Source organism: Tetrao urogallus (assembly GCF_951394365.1).
Source record: "Tetrao urogallus genome assembly, chromosome: 13".
In the NCBI taxonomy this organism is placed as follows: domain Eukaryota; kingdom Metazoa; phylum Chordata; class Aves; order Galliformes; family Phasianidae; genus Tetrao; species Tetrao urogallus.
In genome coordinates this window covers 17,153,044-17,167,125 of record NC_136826.1, presented here as the reverse complement: position 1 = coordinate 17,167,125, position 14,082 = coordinate 17,153,044, and the positions used below count along the sequence as shown (strand labels likewise).

Below are 14,082 nucleotides of genomic sequence, written 5' to 3'. Positions count from 1 at the left end.
ACTCAACGCCGTCCTCAGAATGGGCACCTCCTCCTGAGCTCAGGGACTGGTCTAAATCACAGCGCTTCTTAGCAGCTGATTTCTCTCCAGCCATCTGCTTAAAGCCATCAAGTGTGATGCCTCCGAGCTGAGCTTTGAGGCTTTCAAGTCTCACAAGTCTTCCTCTTATCAATGGCTGCCCCTTTAGATGACAGTTCCCCACACCACCCTTCATGGGGTCCCTAGGGAATCCTTCCTTAGTGAGCTCCCTTCCAGAAATAACTGCTTGCTTTAGCTTAAAGGTCCTTCTGGTGCAGGATACAGGCGCTTAACCCTTGTTTCCAGGCTACTGCACAATTTGGATGCCTTGATTTGTCCTAATGTTTGTGTTTACAACTCCAACTGAAGCGTTCCTAAGCAGGCCTACCTGTACGTTTTAGCATGGTAGCTAAAATTAAATCACGTTTTGGAAAACAGGTCACTGTTCTTATAAAAATCATCATGATTACCAGAAGCAACACTCAGTAAAGTGGATCTGATGCACCTGCACTCTACATCTATTACACACCTCTTGGAGCAAGGAGGGAGATCCTAGCTTACAAGAGGTTTTGAAGAAACGCTGCCTTTGCAAAGATCATCTTCCTGTTGGGTTAGTGTACTTGCAAGCCTCACCCCACCAGCAGCACAGAATACACAAAACCAAGTAACAGATCACTTCCAAATACTTTAATATGGTCCAAAAATGAGTAGGATGCAGCTTAGAACTGTATCACCTGGCCCTATAAGAAGGAAGAGATGAGTGTGAGTTTATTCACCACTGAATCTTGCCCTGTCCCAACCCTGGCAGCACACAGCCTGCTGTCTGTCCCTCCTGCAGCCACTCCAGGCAGGCTGCTGCCATGTTGCTGAAAATCCTCCCCTTGATACAGAGCCTCACTCAGCACTTAGGGAGTGCTCAGCCTGTGCTGCTGGCAGTGCTCTCCCCAAAGCCACAGCTGTGCTCATACCCACCCAGATGATTTTTCCATCATCAGCCAGTTTGGTACACGCACATACCTTTCTCTTCTTGTCTCCTCCCAGTTCAAAGTGCTTGCATCTCTTAATTGCCAGCATCCTCTTAGACCTGCAGTTGGGCTCCACACACTCCAGCCTCAGCACAATCTTCTTTGTGGTCTTGGCCTGGGAAGTGAGGAGCAGTGCATGAGCGAACAAAGTGTCCAAAAGCAGATCAATTGCTGCTCTCAGGAAAAGCTGCTTATCTCTACCCTTAGAAGATTCATCAGCTTGTTCTCAAAACATAATAAGAGACTAAACACAGCTGACTTGCTCCATTAAACACAAAAAGGTATCTTAAAGACCAGTGAAGAGTGGGTCTGCTCCTCTGCCTACTGGTGTTTTTAAAGAACGCTGGCAAAAGGATTTACTGGAGCAGGGTTGGTCTCCTGCAGAGGTCAGTAGCACAGGAGGAAAGTTGCTCCAGCAAATGGCTGTCAGGTTTTGCTTCCCTGCTGTAACAGCACAGATTTCAGCACCCATCCCTTAGCAGAAGGTAGGTGGGAGCACAGAAGGAAAACATGCTATATGACTACAGTTCCAGGCACTCCATAAATTGAGGAGGAAGGCAGACAGCAGCACATGTTACAAAACACACCACTCCTACTGCTGCTTCAACAGTTCCTTTCATTAAAAGCATTATGTCCATTAAAACTGTGTTCTCTTAAAGCATCAGGCTCCACACAGAAGCTTCTCTGCAAAAACAAGCCGCATCATTCCACTGTAAGAAAGAGGGGACCTAATGAGGAACGAGGAGCAGCCTGGGATGGAAACCATGTTCCTAGACAGCTCCACCTGCACGGAGCTGCCACAGTATGGTCTGAACACACCACGACTGAGGAGGCAAAAGTGTCTCTCTTCAGCAGGATGTGTGGAAGGTTTCAAGCCCTCCTTCTGGGAGCATCACTCACCTTCTTACGGAAGATAGGCTTCGTCTGGCCACCATAGCCACTCTGCTTCCTTGTGTAGCGCCTTTTCCCTGCAGGAAGAAACGGGTACGTTGAGGCAGTAGCTCAGATATGCCACAGGCACAGCTGGCATTCCTACCAACCACCTGCAGACCTCGACCTCCAGCCGCACAACTGATCACATAAAATCCCTGCTCCCACCACAGCCGTGTGCTGAGCCTAAAAGCATCCCCTCGGCGCAGACTGCCTTCCCCTGGGCCCTGCCCCCCCACCCACAGCATCTCCGCCCTCACCTTGGGCATGGAGAGAGTCCTTGCCCTTCTTGTACTGGGTGACTTTATGGGGCTGGTGCTTGCCGCACTTCTTGCAGTAGGTGCGGCGGGTTTTCGGGACGTTCACCTGGAGGATCAGGGAGAAGCCGATCAGTACAGCCAGAAACCGCACAGACGCCAACCCGTCCCGGTGCTGCTGACTGCTGCCGAGCGCGGCCCGGCCGTCCCGCCGCCCCTCTCCCCCCGCCCAGGACAGGCCCCGCGCCATCGCCCCGCGCTTACGGCCCCCGCCGCCTCCCAGGCCCGGCCCAACCTCCGGCCGAGCAGCCCCCCGCATCGCTCAGCGCCTCGGGAGGGCGGAACGAGCCGCCGCGGAGACGGATGGAAGCGGATAAAGGCGAACCCGCAATCCGCCACCGCTAACGCTCACCATCTTGCCGCTGGTGAGCCGAAGAGAAGGAGCGACCCGGAAGCGGAAGGAGACGCGAGAGGAGCATAGAGAGGAAGGCGAGCTGGGAGCGCAGCGCCCCCTTTTGGCGGGAGGGACGGGGAATGCAGGGGAGGGGGAGGATGGGAGAGAGGAGCTTGGGGGCTGTGGGCCGTGGGCTCTGCTGGGTGGAGTAGGGGATATGGGTGCACAGAGACACGGGGCTGAGTAGGGATACAGAGGGACACAGGGATGCAGGGACACGGGGTGCAGGAGAAGCCCTCTTGTCCTTCACACACACCACCCACTGCCCACCCCATAGCCCAGCTCACAGCCTCGGGCCTGGTTCTCACAATCCAGCCCTTCTCCCCAACCCCTCGTCCTGCCCTGTGCCCCCGCTGCCGTGTCCCCACACCCGGGCCTGCTGGTGGCACTGTGAAGGTAGTAGTGTGGAGGTGGCCCCGGCCAACTCCAGGAGGAAACGCAGCTGCTGCTTTGAGTCAGAAACTCAGAAAAGGGGAACTGAAAGGGTGGGGTTGGCCGGCCCCGTTCTTCCTCCCTGTACGGCAGACCCCAGCGCCGTCCCTGCGCTGCGTCCCCACAGCCGCCCCGACTCGCGGTGCTGGGCCGCTCGGGGCAGGCGTGGGGCAGCAGGCACAGCACAGCACAGCACAGCACTGTCCATCTGGGCCAGGCGGAAGGGCTCGGTGAGTGCGGGGCACCCAGGGTGGGGGCTGCATCCCAGGGACGTGTGGCAGAAAGTGATGTGACGTGGGCAACACAAGGGCTCACGGCCTCACACCTCTGCTGCGTGTGGCAGCAGTGCTGGGACGGTGCTGGGGATGGGGGAGGTATCCCAGGTGCTGGGCAGCTGCGGTGTGCCACGACAAGCAGCACCGTTTGGGCCATGAGGCCTGGATGCACTCTGAGCTGGCGGCATCCATCCTGCTGCCACGAGGACGTGGGGCGCAGGGCCCTGGGTGTATCAGAGCTGGGGGCTGTGGGGCTATGCCAGAACAGGGAGTCGGGGTGGTTTGTGGGTGCTAGGAGTGTGCTGGAACCACCTGTCAGGGTGCTGGCTGGGTGCTGGTGGCACTGGGGCTGCACAGAGCAGGGAGTGGGGGTGATCTGTGAGTGCTGGAGTGCACTGGAGCAGGGGGTGGGGGTGCTGGCAGTGCCTTTGCACGCTGAATCCCAGCTCCTGTCCAGCCATTGTGCAGGGTTGCCTGCTGCAGCTCTCCTCCCTGCTTCAACACCCCAACAGTGTGTAGTTCTGGTGGCACTGAGCACAGTGGCCACGTCAATGCACTTCTGTCCGAGGTGTGACAGTGGCAGGAAGTCACGTTATCTAGGGGGGACGCCTTTGCTCACCCGCTCGCCACCTCTGCTGTTGCAGTGAGGCAGCGATGGCTGACTGGGGAGGTGAGTACTGCCGGGCAGCCACCAGCACAGGGATGGGGTCTGGTGGCCCTGCACGCATCGACCCCTTCCTTGTCCCTACTACACACCTGGCAGAGAGGGGCAGCTGGGGAGGAATGTGCTGGGTCAGACATGGGGAGGCTGCTCTGGGGACAGGGAGACTGCACTGTGATGGGTCAGAGCATCCTTCTGTGACACTCACCATCCTTTCATCCCTGGTGTCACCATGCCAGAGGACACAGTGAGGACCTGTCCATTCTGCCCACCGCTGCTGGGGGTGACACAGTTGCTGCAACACAAGGTAAGGCTCCCTGCATCTGATGGCCTGTGGGCCAGTCAGTGGCCACTGCAGCCACCTGCCCTGTCCCCAGTTCCCTCAGCCCTCATCCCTGGATCAGCCAGAGGCTGCTGGTTCTTCAGATAACCCATTATTTTTAAGTTGTTTTTATTTTTAAACCACCCAAAGAACCCTAAGCAATGGGGCCCACAGAGGGAGGACAGGGGGAGCCCCGGGGTGGGGGAGCACCATTGTCTGCAAGCACACAGGGCTGGTTTGCTGCCACAAGGTTCTGTGGTGAGGGACTGGGCATTGGAGAAGATGGGAGGGACGCCCTGTTCCTGCCCCCCTGCTGGGCATGCCGTGGGAGAGGCACAGTGGACAGAGCCATGTAGGGACCTCTGGTCCCCTTGTGGTCCCTGTGGTGAGCAGGTGGGCTGCACAGTTGTGTAACAGGGAGCTTGACCCCAATTCTCCAGCGAAAAGAGAACAAACTTGAAGTGAAGGGGTAGAAAGCACAGAGAAGGTACTGAGGGGCACGGATCAGTAGTGGCTCTGTGCGGCTCAGCAGTGGGACCGGGAGCTGGTTACAGCCCTCCATGGGAGCAGCTCACACCTTCAGCCACAGGGTGCTACAGACATCCAGACCCACTCCTGGAGAGGGTCAGGACCTGTGCTGATGGAGGCTGCAGAAGGATTTAAGCACCTCTGTGTGATGGCTAAAGGAAATGCTTTGAGCCTAGCTCACATGGGGAAGGGAGTTCAGCATTGTCTGTGCACTCCTGCAGGCTCCCTGGGCAGAGGGGGGGAAGGATGGCTCTAGAGCCTTCTTTGCTCTTGGCAGCACAGCACTGCAGGCATTTAGGGCCAGGACCGACCCCTGTTTTTTCGTGGACCTCCTCCCCACAGCTGTCCCTTGTGCAAGGCAGAGCCCAGGCAGCTCAGTGGGAGGAAACAGCCCACACAAACACAGCGGTGCTGAGAGGAGGAGGGAGGGTGCTGGGTGTCACAGCTTGGCCTCTGTGCTCCTCCCCGAGGCGGCGTTTGCCACAGCCTCCTCAGCTCCCTCCCATCTAGCCACCAGCACCCAGCTGAAGCTGGAGCCTGTAGGCTGGCAGCTTGGTCCTCACCATGGCATCTCAAGAAGGAAGCAACAGGGAGAGGTGACCCCATAAATACCCTGTATGTGTGTGAGGTCTGGCTGCAGGCAGGTTTTGGGCTGAGCAAGAGCAGTGTCAGTGTCACCCTGCACACAGCAACCCTGTGAGCACGGCGAGGAGGCAGCTGGGGTGGCTGACATGGCCAGCATCATCCTGGAGAGCATCTTCTTGAAGCGCTCGCAGCAGAAGAAGAAAACATCTCCCCTCAACTTCAAGAAGCGCCTGTTCCTGCTGACAGAGAGCAAGCTGTCCTACTACGAGTATGACTTTGAGCGAGGGGTGAGTCTGTGGGGCTGCTGGCGGTCTCTCACCAGCACAAAGCATGGGGATGAGGGTTTCCCCAGGTTCCCACTTTGGGGATCATTCAAACCAATCTCGTCTCTTGCAGCGCCGAGGCAGCAAGAAGGGCTCGGTGGACATTGAGAAGATCACCTGTGTGGAGACGGTGGTGCCCGAAAACAACCCTCCCCCTGAGCGGCAGGTCCCGGTGAGCATCCCTGCTGCTGTTCCCTGTGCTGTTGCTGGGGCAGTGCTGTCTGGCACGGGGCTCTGTGCACACAAATTGTACTGATGGCCAGCCCAACGCAGAGCACGGGGCAGGAGAGGGCAAGGGCTGTGAGCTGAGCTGCAGGATGTCAGTGTCCATCTCTCCCTCTCTCTTCCAGAAGAAAGGGGAGGATTACAACATGGAGCAGATCTCCATCATTGAGCGGTTCCCCTACCCCTTTCAGGTGAGTTCTCATCGTGCTCACTTCACCTTTCTGCTCCATCTGGCTGCAGGGCAGGAGCTGGCATTGCAGCAGGGGTGAGAAGAGCAGGGAGACTTGAGGACAAGCACAGCATCATTTTGGGGACACCCTGCTGCTGCGTGGGGCAGGCTGCTGAGCCTTCATGGGCAGTGAGGAATCGGGCAGCTCTCTGGAAAAGGAGATGGATGCCGGCTCTGAGCTTTGTCCTGCAGTTTTCAGTGTCCTGGCCAGTACTGGAGGGATGGATGCTATTTGCTCGCTCAGCCCCCAACCCAGTTGCTCACTGTCACCCCACACGGCCCCCAGCACAATGAAAGTCAGAGAAGGAAGTGGAAAGTCTCAGGGGAAGGGGCTTATTTATAACATCTCCGTCACGGTTCCATGAGCACCACGGGGCCAGCACGCAGCGGCACGGCTTTTGCTCCTCATTGAATGCTCTGGCTGGCTGCAAGCCTCCGCTCTCCTATTTCCCCCCATGAGCCACGGCCCTGCGCTGAGCACATTGTCTACAGGTGGTGTATGACGAGGGGCCCCTCTATGTCTTCTCCCCGACAGAGGAGCTGCGCAAACGCTGGATCCATCAGCTGAAGAGCGGTGAGTTTTGGGCACCCAGCTGCGCGTGCGGCGTGACTCAGAGCGCTGGGTTTCCGGGGGCTCGCTGCCTCGTGGTTACGATATCCCATATCTGCGGAAGAGAGCTCTATCAGAAAGTGCTCCCATGACGAGCGAAATCATGAGGGCTATTCCCCTGCTTGCATCATTTGTGCCATCCCTGTGCTGCCACGAGCCTGGGGAGAGGGGCGCTCACCTCCTACTGATTCCTACAGCATCGTCTGAGGCATCTTGCCATCCCACAAACCTGCTCCAAAGCAGTTCGAGCAACTTCAGAAGTCACTGAGAGCTGGAGGAAATGGCAGATGTGGCCACAGAGCTCCACCAGTACACAAGGGGAGGGTAGAGCCCCCATTGCATTAGGAAGGAAATGAGGACAAAAAGCATATTAGGAGCCTGGACCATCTCCCAGCTCATCCCAAGCCCCGTGTGATGCTGCTGAGCTGATGCTTTGCTGTAGAGCTGCTCTCTCCTCGAGCTGGGAACGCCTTGCTGCAGCGCTGCACAGAGAGGCTGGGCTGTTTGTGGTCAGCCAAAATCTGATGGAGCTGCCTGTGTGTCTGTGTGTGTGTATATTTCTGTGGCTTTGTGCTGGTGGGGTTAGATTAGCTGCTCAAATTGACCCAGGGAAGTTTGCCTGAGTGAGGAGGAAGCAGAGCGGGCTGATAACGAGGAAGTCAGTTATCTCACAAGAGCCCTGCTGCTCTGCCTGGCTGCCAGCCCCAGCCCCACTTCCCCACTCCAAGAGGACGGTGTGGTGGCAGTGGAAGCCATTGCAGAATCTGCAGGGAAAGAGAGAGAGAAAATGCTGGCTGTTTGCTGCTGGGATGCCCACATCCTGCTTCCTGAAGAGACAGGGCTCTCTGCAGGCAGTGGAGACAGTGCAGGCCATCATGCTGAGGTGGCATTTAGGAACATCCAAGTGTCCCCACGGCTTGGGGATGAGCAGCAGGAAGCCGGTTGGTGCCTGCTTGGAGAGGGAGCAATCTCCCAGCAAGGAAGGTTGCTGAGCAGGCAGGGGATGGTAGCAGCATTCTGCCCTGCCTGCAGGAAAGCCAGGCCCAGCATTTCTGGAAAGAAAAAAAAAAAAAGGCTCAGAAGATCTGTGAGTTGTGGACCTCAGCAGCCTGGGGGATGCTGGACATATCAGCTGGCAGGAGGAGTGGTTGCAGCAGGACCTGGCCCTCCAGATGTGCTCGTGTCCCTTTGCAGAGCTGCTGAAGAGCTTTGATCAAATCTGAAAGGGAAGGACTGGCCCTCCTCCAGCTAGCAGCTTGGTGGCACAGGGTTAGCGTTGCTGTGGCAGAGAGGCAAGAGCAACCAGCAGGGGGAAACGCAAGCAGAAGGGCCACGTAACTGCGTATCAGTGGCAGAACAGGGAGTGAAATGACTTACTGGGGCTGATCCTCTGCACTTGGGGTCACACACATCTCCCCTCCTTGGCCGCAGTGATCCGATACAACAGCGACCTGGTGCAGAAGTACCACCCCTGCTTCTGGATTGATGGCCAGTACCTGTGCTGCTCCCAGACAGCCAAGAACGCCATGGGCTGCAAGATCTTGGAGAGCAGGAATGGCAGTAAGACACCGGGCACCCTCCCCTTGCCTATGGCCAGCCCTGGTGATCACCTCTCACCTGCCCATAGCAGCTAGGGATCTGTTCTCACCTTTGTTTTTTGTATTGTGAAGGTTTAAAAGCTGGGCGGTCACATCGCAAAACAAAGAAGCCTCTTCCCCCCACGCCTGAGGAGGACGCGGTAAGGACCAGTGAATGTGGGATTGCTCCAAAGTGTTGAAAGAAAAGTCTGCAGGATTTTATAGACCAGAGCATGGCTCTGGAGGAGGATGTCAAAGTAGAGCCCAAAGGGGCTTGAACCAGGGGATGGAGCCCAAAGAGCTGGGCGAACACCAAATGATCTCACCCCTTAGAAGTCCCCCAGGGGAGCTGGGAAGAGAGAGTAGTCCTGACATGGGATAAAGTCTAAAAGTTCAGGGAAGACATTTAGCTTTGGTGAAGACAGGCCTCCTAAGAGGAAATGGTTGCAATAAAAAGCACTGGGTTGGGTCAGTCTCTTGCTGGAATTATATGTGGGAGCTGAAGTGGAATGCTGTGCTAACCTGGCCAGGCTTGGGGATGGTCTTTGCCCAGGAAATAGCATGTTTGCCAGCTTCACCACATTCCTTGTTCTCCCTTGCCACGAGGAAGATGGTGATGAAGCCCCTGCCCCCTGAGCCAGCCCCCGGTGCAGCAGGAGAAATGAAGAAGGTGGTGGCCCTGTACAACTACGTGCCAATGAACGTGCAGGACCTGCAGCTGCAGAAGGGTGAGGAGTACCTCATCCTGGAGGAAAGCCACCTGCCCTGGTGGAAAGCCCGTGACAAGAATGGGTAAGAGCTCCCACTGTCCATGGCATTCACCCTGCAGCTGAGTCCTATCCCAGCACTGCTCCTGGGGCAGCCCCAAGGACCCCCACCTGACACTGGGGAATCCCCACTGGTCTCAGACTCTCAAACTATTTTCTCCTGCAGAAGGGAAGGATACATCCCCAGCAACTATGTCACCGAAACCAGCAATTCCCTGGAGATTTATGAGTGAGTAGGAGAAAGTGTGGTGATCTGGCAAGTTGTGCTCGGTTGGAGACCTTTTACATCCACTTCTGGGCCAGGATCAGGCCAGGATGGGAACAGGGCTGGCCTGGGGGTCTCCCTGATGGTTATATCCCTCCCTGTTCCAGGTGGTACTCAAAGAATATCACTCGGAGCCAAGCAGAGCAACTGCTGAAGCAGGAGGTTAGTGCTGACTGCCAGGTCTGGGTCTTCTACACACATGACTTCTGCAGGCTGCTGTCGCCTCACATCTAGCATGGGCCAGCCCTGGCTTGTGCTGGGAGGGGAAAGCTGAGCTCATCTCTAAGCCACCAGAGAACAGGCCAGCACCCACAGCTCCTTCGATGTTCACAGCTGGAAAGGGAGGGAGGAGCATGTGGCCTGATCTCCATCAGGGTCAATCAGTCTCTCTTCAGTGAAACGATGTGTTTCTGAATGCAGTGGATATTGAGGGCCAGTAGATTTAGGAGCGATGCAAGACTGCCCCTTCTTCTGTAGCTGACAAGGAGAATAGAGCTGGCTGGATCCAGACCAGAAATTTCTTAGGTAGCTGAAAGCCCCATGGTCCCAGCACTGCAGCCCAGCAGTATAGTTAGCCTGCACTGCCTGGGGGACAAACAAATGAACCCTGCAGCCTGTGTTACCCCAGCAGCCCCAGGAACTGTCTCCACTGTGATCTCCTCCCAGAAAGCAAGTCAGTAGGTGCCCCAAAGCAGGGGCCACAAGCAGGACTCCTTTCATTCGCCGCACCCTCTCCAGTCATGCTGTGATTGTCCCTCTTGCCTGCTGTGCTCACTTCCTCACAATCACCCCATCCTATCTTCCCCCCCCCCCCCTCCTTTTTCTTTTTAGGGTAAGGAAGGGGGCTTCATTGTCCGAGACTCTACCAGCAAGACAGGGAAATACACTGTCTCTGTTTATGCCAAGTCTGCTGTGTAAGTGGATCTAAGAATAGCTTGCTGCTATCTCAGAGGGCCCCTCCAGGCACCTTTCACTCTCTGCTTGCCCTTCCCAAGCTGCTGACCCCATGCACTGTTTCTCCAGAGACCCCCAAGGGGTGATCCGCCATTACGTCGTATGCTGCACCCCTCAGAATCAGTATTACCTGGCAGAAAAACACCTGTTCAACACCATCCCAGAGCTCATCACGTACCATCAGCACAACTCTGCCGGTGAGTGCTCACGGGTGCAGGCAGAGCTTGCAGCCACAGCCTGAACCTAACGCCCCTCATAAACTGGAAGCACCTGGGCTCCACACAGGTGGAGTACAGTCACCATCTCCCTGCTGTGGCACAGCCCAGTGGCAGCTTTAGCAGAGCAAAACAGCCTGGAAAACACACCTCTGCTCTGCATGGCTGAATCCCCGGGAACTTCACACCCCCCCGATCATCCCTTCCCCTGAATTCCCCTCTACCCTCACCTCACATCTTTCAGTAATGCTTTGTTCTCCCATCCACAGCCCTCACTAGGCTGTAAAGAAACATTGTTCTCTTTTACTGATGCAATTTCAATCGATCCCGTTCTGGACAAAAGTAAAATATGAACCTGTCCCTCTTAACCTACCCAGCAGTGTGGGTTTGCAGATGATAAAGCATCTCTCAAACAGGGAATGGAGATAGGAGGATGCAGTCCAAGAAAAGCTGGAACAAGAATGTTCCAAGCAAGGACAAGCTGTAACAGGCTCAAAGAAAGTACAGGGACAGAGTGAGGCCACCAGGTTTTACTGACTTCACAGCGTCCTCCTTTTCTTGGGCTGAAGGCAGGAGGCCTGTATTCTCTGCTGAAACATCGTGGTGTGGCAGTGCACCTTTCTGTGTTTCAGGGCTCATATCCAGACTGAAGTATCCCGTGTCTCGACACCAGAAAAGTGCCCCTTCCACAGCTGGCCTGGGCTATGGTAAGCTGTCTCAGGCTTCCTTAATTTTCCCTGGCTGCAGGGCCTGAAGGGTGCTTGGGTGCTCTGTCTGCAGGAACTCCTTGGGGCTGAGCTCCCGGTCGTTTCCCCACAGCAGGGCCCACATTGTTCCCTGGAATCCCTTCCTAATACTCCCTGGCTCTCTGGGACAATACCAACCAAGAGACTTGCAATTCTATCCCCTGGATGAAAAGGTCTTGGACTTCATGATTTTTCTGTGATGGTTTTTCAGGCACGCTTCTGGTCTTTCAGCACATTCTTTCAGGCAGCACGTGCTTATGAGCTCTTCTTGGACCAGCTAGACCAGATCACTGGGAGAAGCCTGCAGGAAGGGCACTCATCATATTCACACTCTCTGTCCTAGGGTCGTGGGAGATTGACCCGAAGGACCTGACCTTCCTGAAGGAACTGGGGACAGGGCAGTTTGGCGTGGTGAAGTACGGGAAATGGAGAGGCCAATACAACGTTGCCATCAAGATGATCAGGGAGGGCTCCATGTCAGAAGATGAGTTTATCGATGAAGCCAAAGTCATGATGTAAGTGGTGAGCAGCCCCCAGGTCAGTGCAGCACATATCTTGTCAGAATACCTGCACTCCCAGATGGTTTGGAGGGACAGCATCAGGAGGCTTCATGCACTGCAGAATGAATCTGCACTTCGAGAGCCTGTACTCTTTCTGCTGGTTTTGGCAGTGAGCATTCCAGGAGCACTCTTCCCTGCCCAATTCTCCTTCTTCTTATTCAGCAATGCTTCTTTCGCAGCTTGTCCCTACAGATGCTCAGAAATGCCCTTCTTGCCCCCAACACAGGAACCTATCTCATGAGAAGCTGGTGCAGCTCTATGGGGTCTGCACAAAGCAGCGTCCCATCTTCATCATCACTGAGTACATGGCCAACGGCTGTCTACTGAACTTCCTGAGGGAAACTCAGCGGCGGTTCCAGCCTGCTGAGCTGCTGGAAATGTGCAAAGATGTCTGTGAAGCTATGGAGTATCTAGAATCCAAGCAGTTTCTGCACCGAGACCTGGTAGGCATGCAGCCAAAGGACACCTCTCCAGCTCAGCTGTAGCTACAGCATGTCCTCAACAGGGTCCAGCTAATTCAGTGGTGTGAAGAGAGGAATCTACAGCCTCAGATTATCCCTGCAAGCTTCCCTGCCCACCTGAGCATAGACAGGGTGCCCACTATGGCATGTCTGAAGTCACTGCTGTGCAGTGGGTTAACAGAAAGGGAAGGACTAGGCAGCTTTCTGGGGACAGGAATGCATTTTTGGCTACAGCAGAGCTTTGCATCAGGCAACACAAGCAGCATTCACTAGCTCAGGCATGGAGCTTTAATCCCCATGTAAAGCTGAGCCTGTGGTTTTTCAGGCCTCTGGCTGGCATTGCCAGCATGCAGTCCTGCTGTGTGCCGTATCTGATCTCCTCCTCATGCTGCTTTGTCGAGGCAAAAGCACACCAGGGAAATTGTCCCTTCATGGATAAATTGGAGGCCTAGAGGGTCCTGCCTTGTCAGACAAAATGGGGCAAAGCATTAGATGGATGGGGATGAGGCAAAGTTGCAGATGGTACAGGGAGATGAAAGAAGCAGGAGCAGGTGGGAATGACAGCCTCCATCTCTCCATCTACAGGCTGCTCGCAACTGTTTGGTGAACGACCAAGGGATTGTGAAAGTCTCGGATTTTGGCCTTTCCAGGTCTGGTAATACATCCGTGTCACTTTCCTGTCTCGATTTCCTATTGCCTTTGTCAGTTTCTTCTGCACTCTTGTCTATCTCTCCCACAGTTCTCCAGCTCGGCTTTTCCTCTGCCTTCTCCTGTCTTTCATCTGTCTGGCTCAACCTCCTTCACCCTTCCATCATCCCTTTCCTACATCCTTCATCCCTGTTGTACTGTCTTCTTGCTGCTTCTTCCTCCATCTCCTGGCTGCAGCCTTCTTTTCACAAGCCATTTTCGCTATGTCACCCTCACTCATTCCCACTCTCAACTAACATAATCTTGTCTCCAAAGGGACATTTTTGCCTTTTGAAACCCATGCAGAGTGCAAACTCTGATCACTCTGAAAGCTGTAAATTCCTTTCGGGCTTTGTTGGTTGCATGGATGAGTGAGAAGTGAAATGGAGGACAGGTGCCCTGATCTGTTGATGTGCTGCAGATACGTTCTGGATGATGAGTACACAAGCTCCATGGGGTCAAAGTTTCCAGTTCGGTGGTCTCCTCCTGAAGTTCTCCTGTACAGCAAGTTCAGCAGCAAATCCGACGTGTGGTCGTTTGGTAAGAGCACGGGGTTAATGACTCAGGGGGCAGGAGGAGGCCCAGCAGCAGTGAGCAGCCCGCTGCACATGGACACTACCACGTGTCCCCGCCGTTTCCCACCACAGGTGTGCTGATGTGGGAGGTTTACTCTCTGGGAAAGATGCCTTACGAGAGGTTTAACAACAGCGAGACTACAGAGCACGTCATCCAAGGCCTGCGCCTCTACAGGCCTCAGCAGGCTTCAGAGCGGGTCTACGCCATCATGTACAGCTGCTGGCACGAGGTACGTGCGCACTGCGGGTCCGGCAGAGGGCACGGCGCGGTGCGGGCGCCCACAGCCCTTCCTCTCGCCCCGCAGAAGGCCGAGGAGCGCCCCACCTTCACCGCGCTGCTGGGCAGCATCGTGGACATCACAGACGAAGAGCCGTGACCATCCCCAGCAGCCCTCCCTTCC

The 14,082-nt window shown here is 55.5% G+C and overlaps 2 protein-coding genes across 2 annotated transcripts; one reads left to right on the top strand and one right to left on the bottom strand.

The window, feature by feature from the left end:
• Nucleotides 1-690: 690 nt before the first annotated feature.
• On the bottom strand, nucleotides 691-2,480 carry RPL36A (ribosomal protein L36a; the record flags this gene model as incomplete). The annotated part of the gene is made up of 4 exons (XM_079541847.1): nucleotides 691-758; nucleotides 1,036-1,158; nucleotides 1,944-2,011; nucleotides 2,234-2,480. 4 exons carry the CDS (start codon nucleotides 2,478-2,480, stop codon nucleotides 738-740), a joined length of 459 nt encoding a protein of 152 aa, XP_079397973.1. The 3' UTR covers nucleotides 691-737.
• Nucleotides 2,481-4,045: 1,565 nt separating this feature from the next.
• Nucleotides 4,046-14,058, top strand: BTK (Bruton tyrosine kinase; the record flags this gene model as incomplete). Its single annotated transcript, XM_079541893.1, has 20 exons — nucleotides 4,046-4,061; nucleotides 4,292-4,359; nucleotides 5,592-5,774; nucleotides 5,884-5,982; nucleotides 6,161-6,226; nucleotides 6,757-6,838; nucleotides 8,306-8,434; nucleotides 8,545-8,612; nucleotides 9,062-9,243; nucleotides 9,385-9,447; nucleotides 9,591-9,645; nucleotides 10,315-10,397; nucleotides 10,507-10,634; nucleotides 11,285-11,359; nucleotides 11,742-11,913; nucleotides 12,185-12,401; nucleotides 13,005-13,069; nucleotides 13,528-13,646; nucleotides 13,754-13,911; nucleotides 13,987-14,058. The coding sequence occupies 20 exons, from the start codon at nucleotides 4,046-4,048 to the stop codon at nucleotides 14,056-14,058; spliced, it is 2,100 nt and encodes a 699-aa protein (XP_079398019.1).
• Between the last annotated feature and the right edge of the window lie 24 nt (nucleotides 14,059-14,082).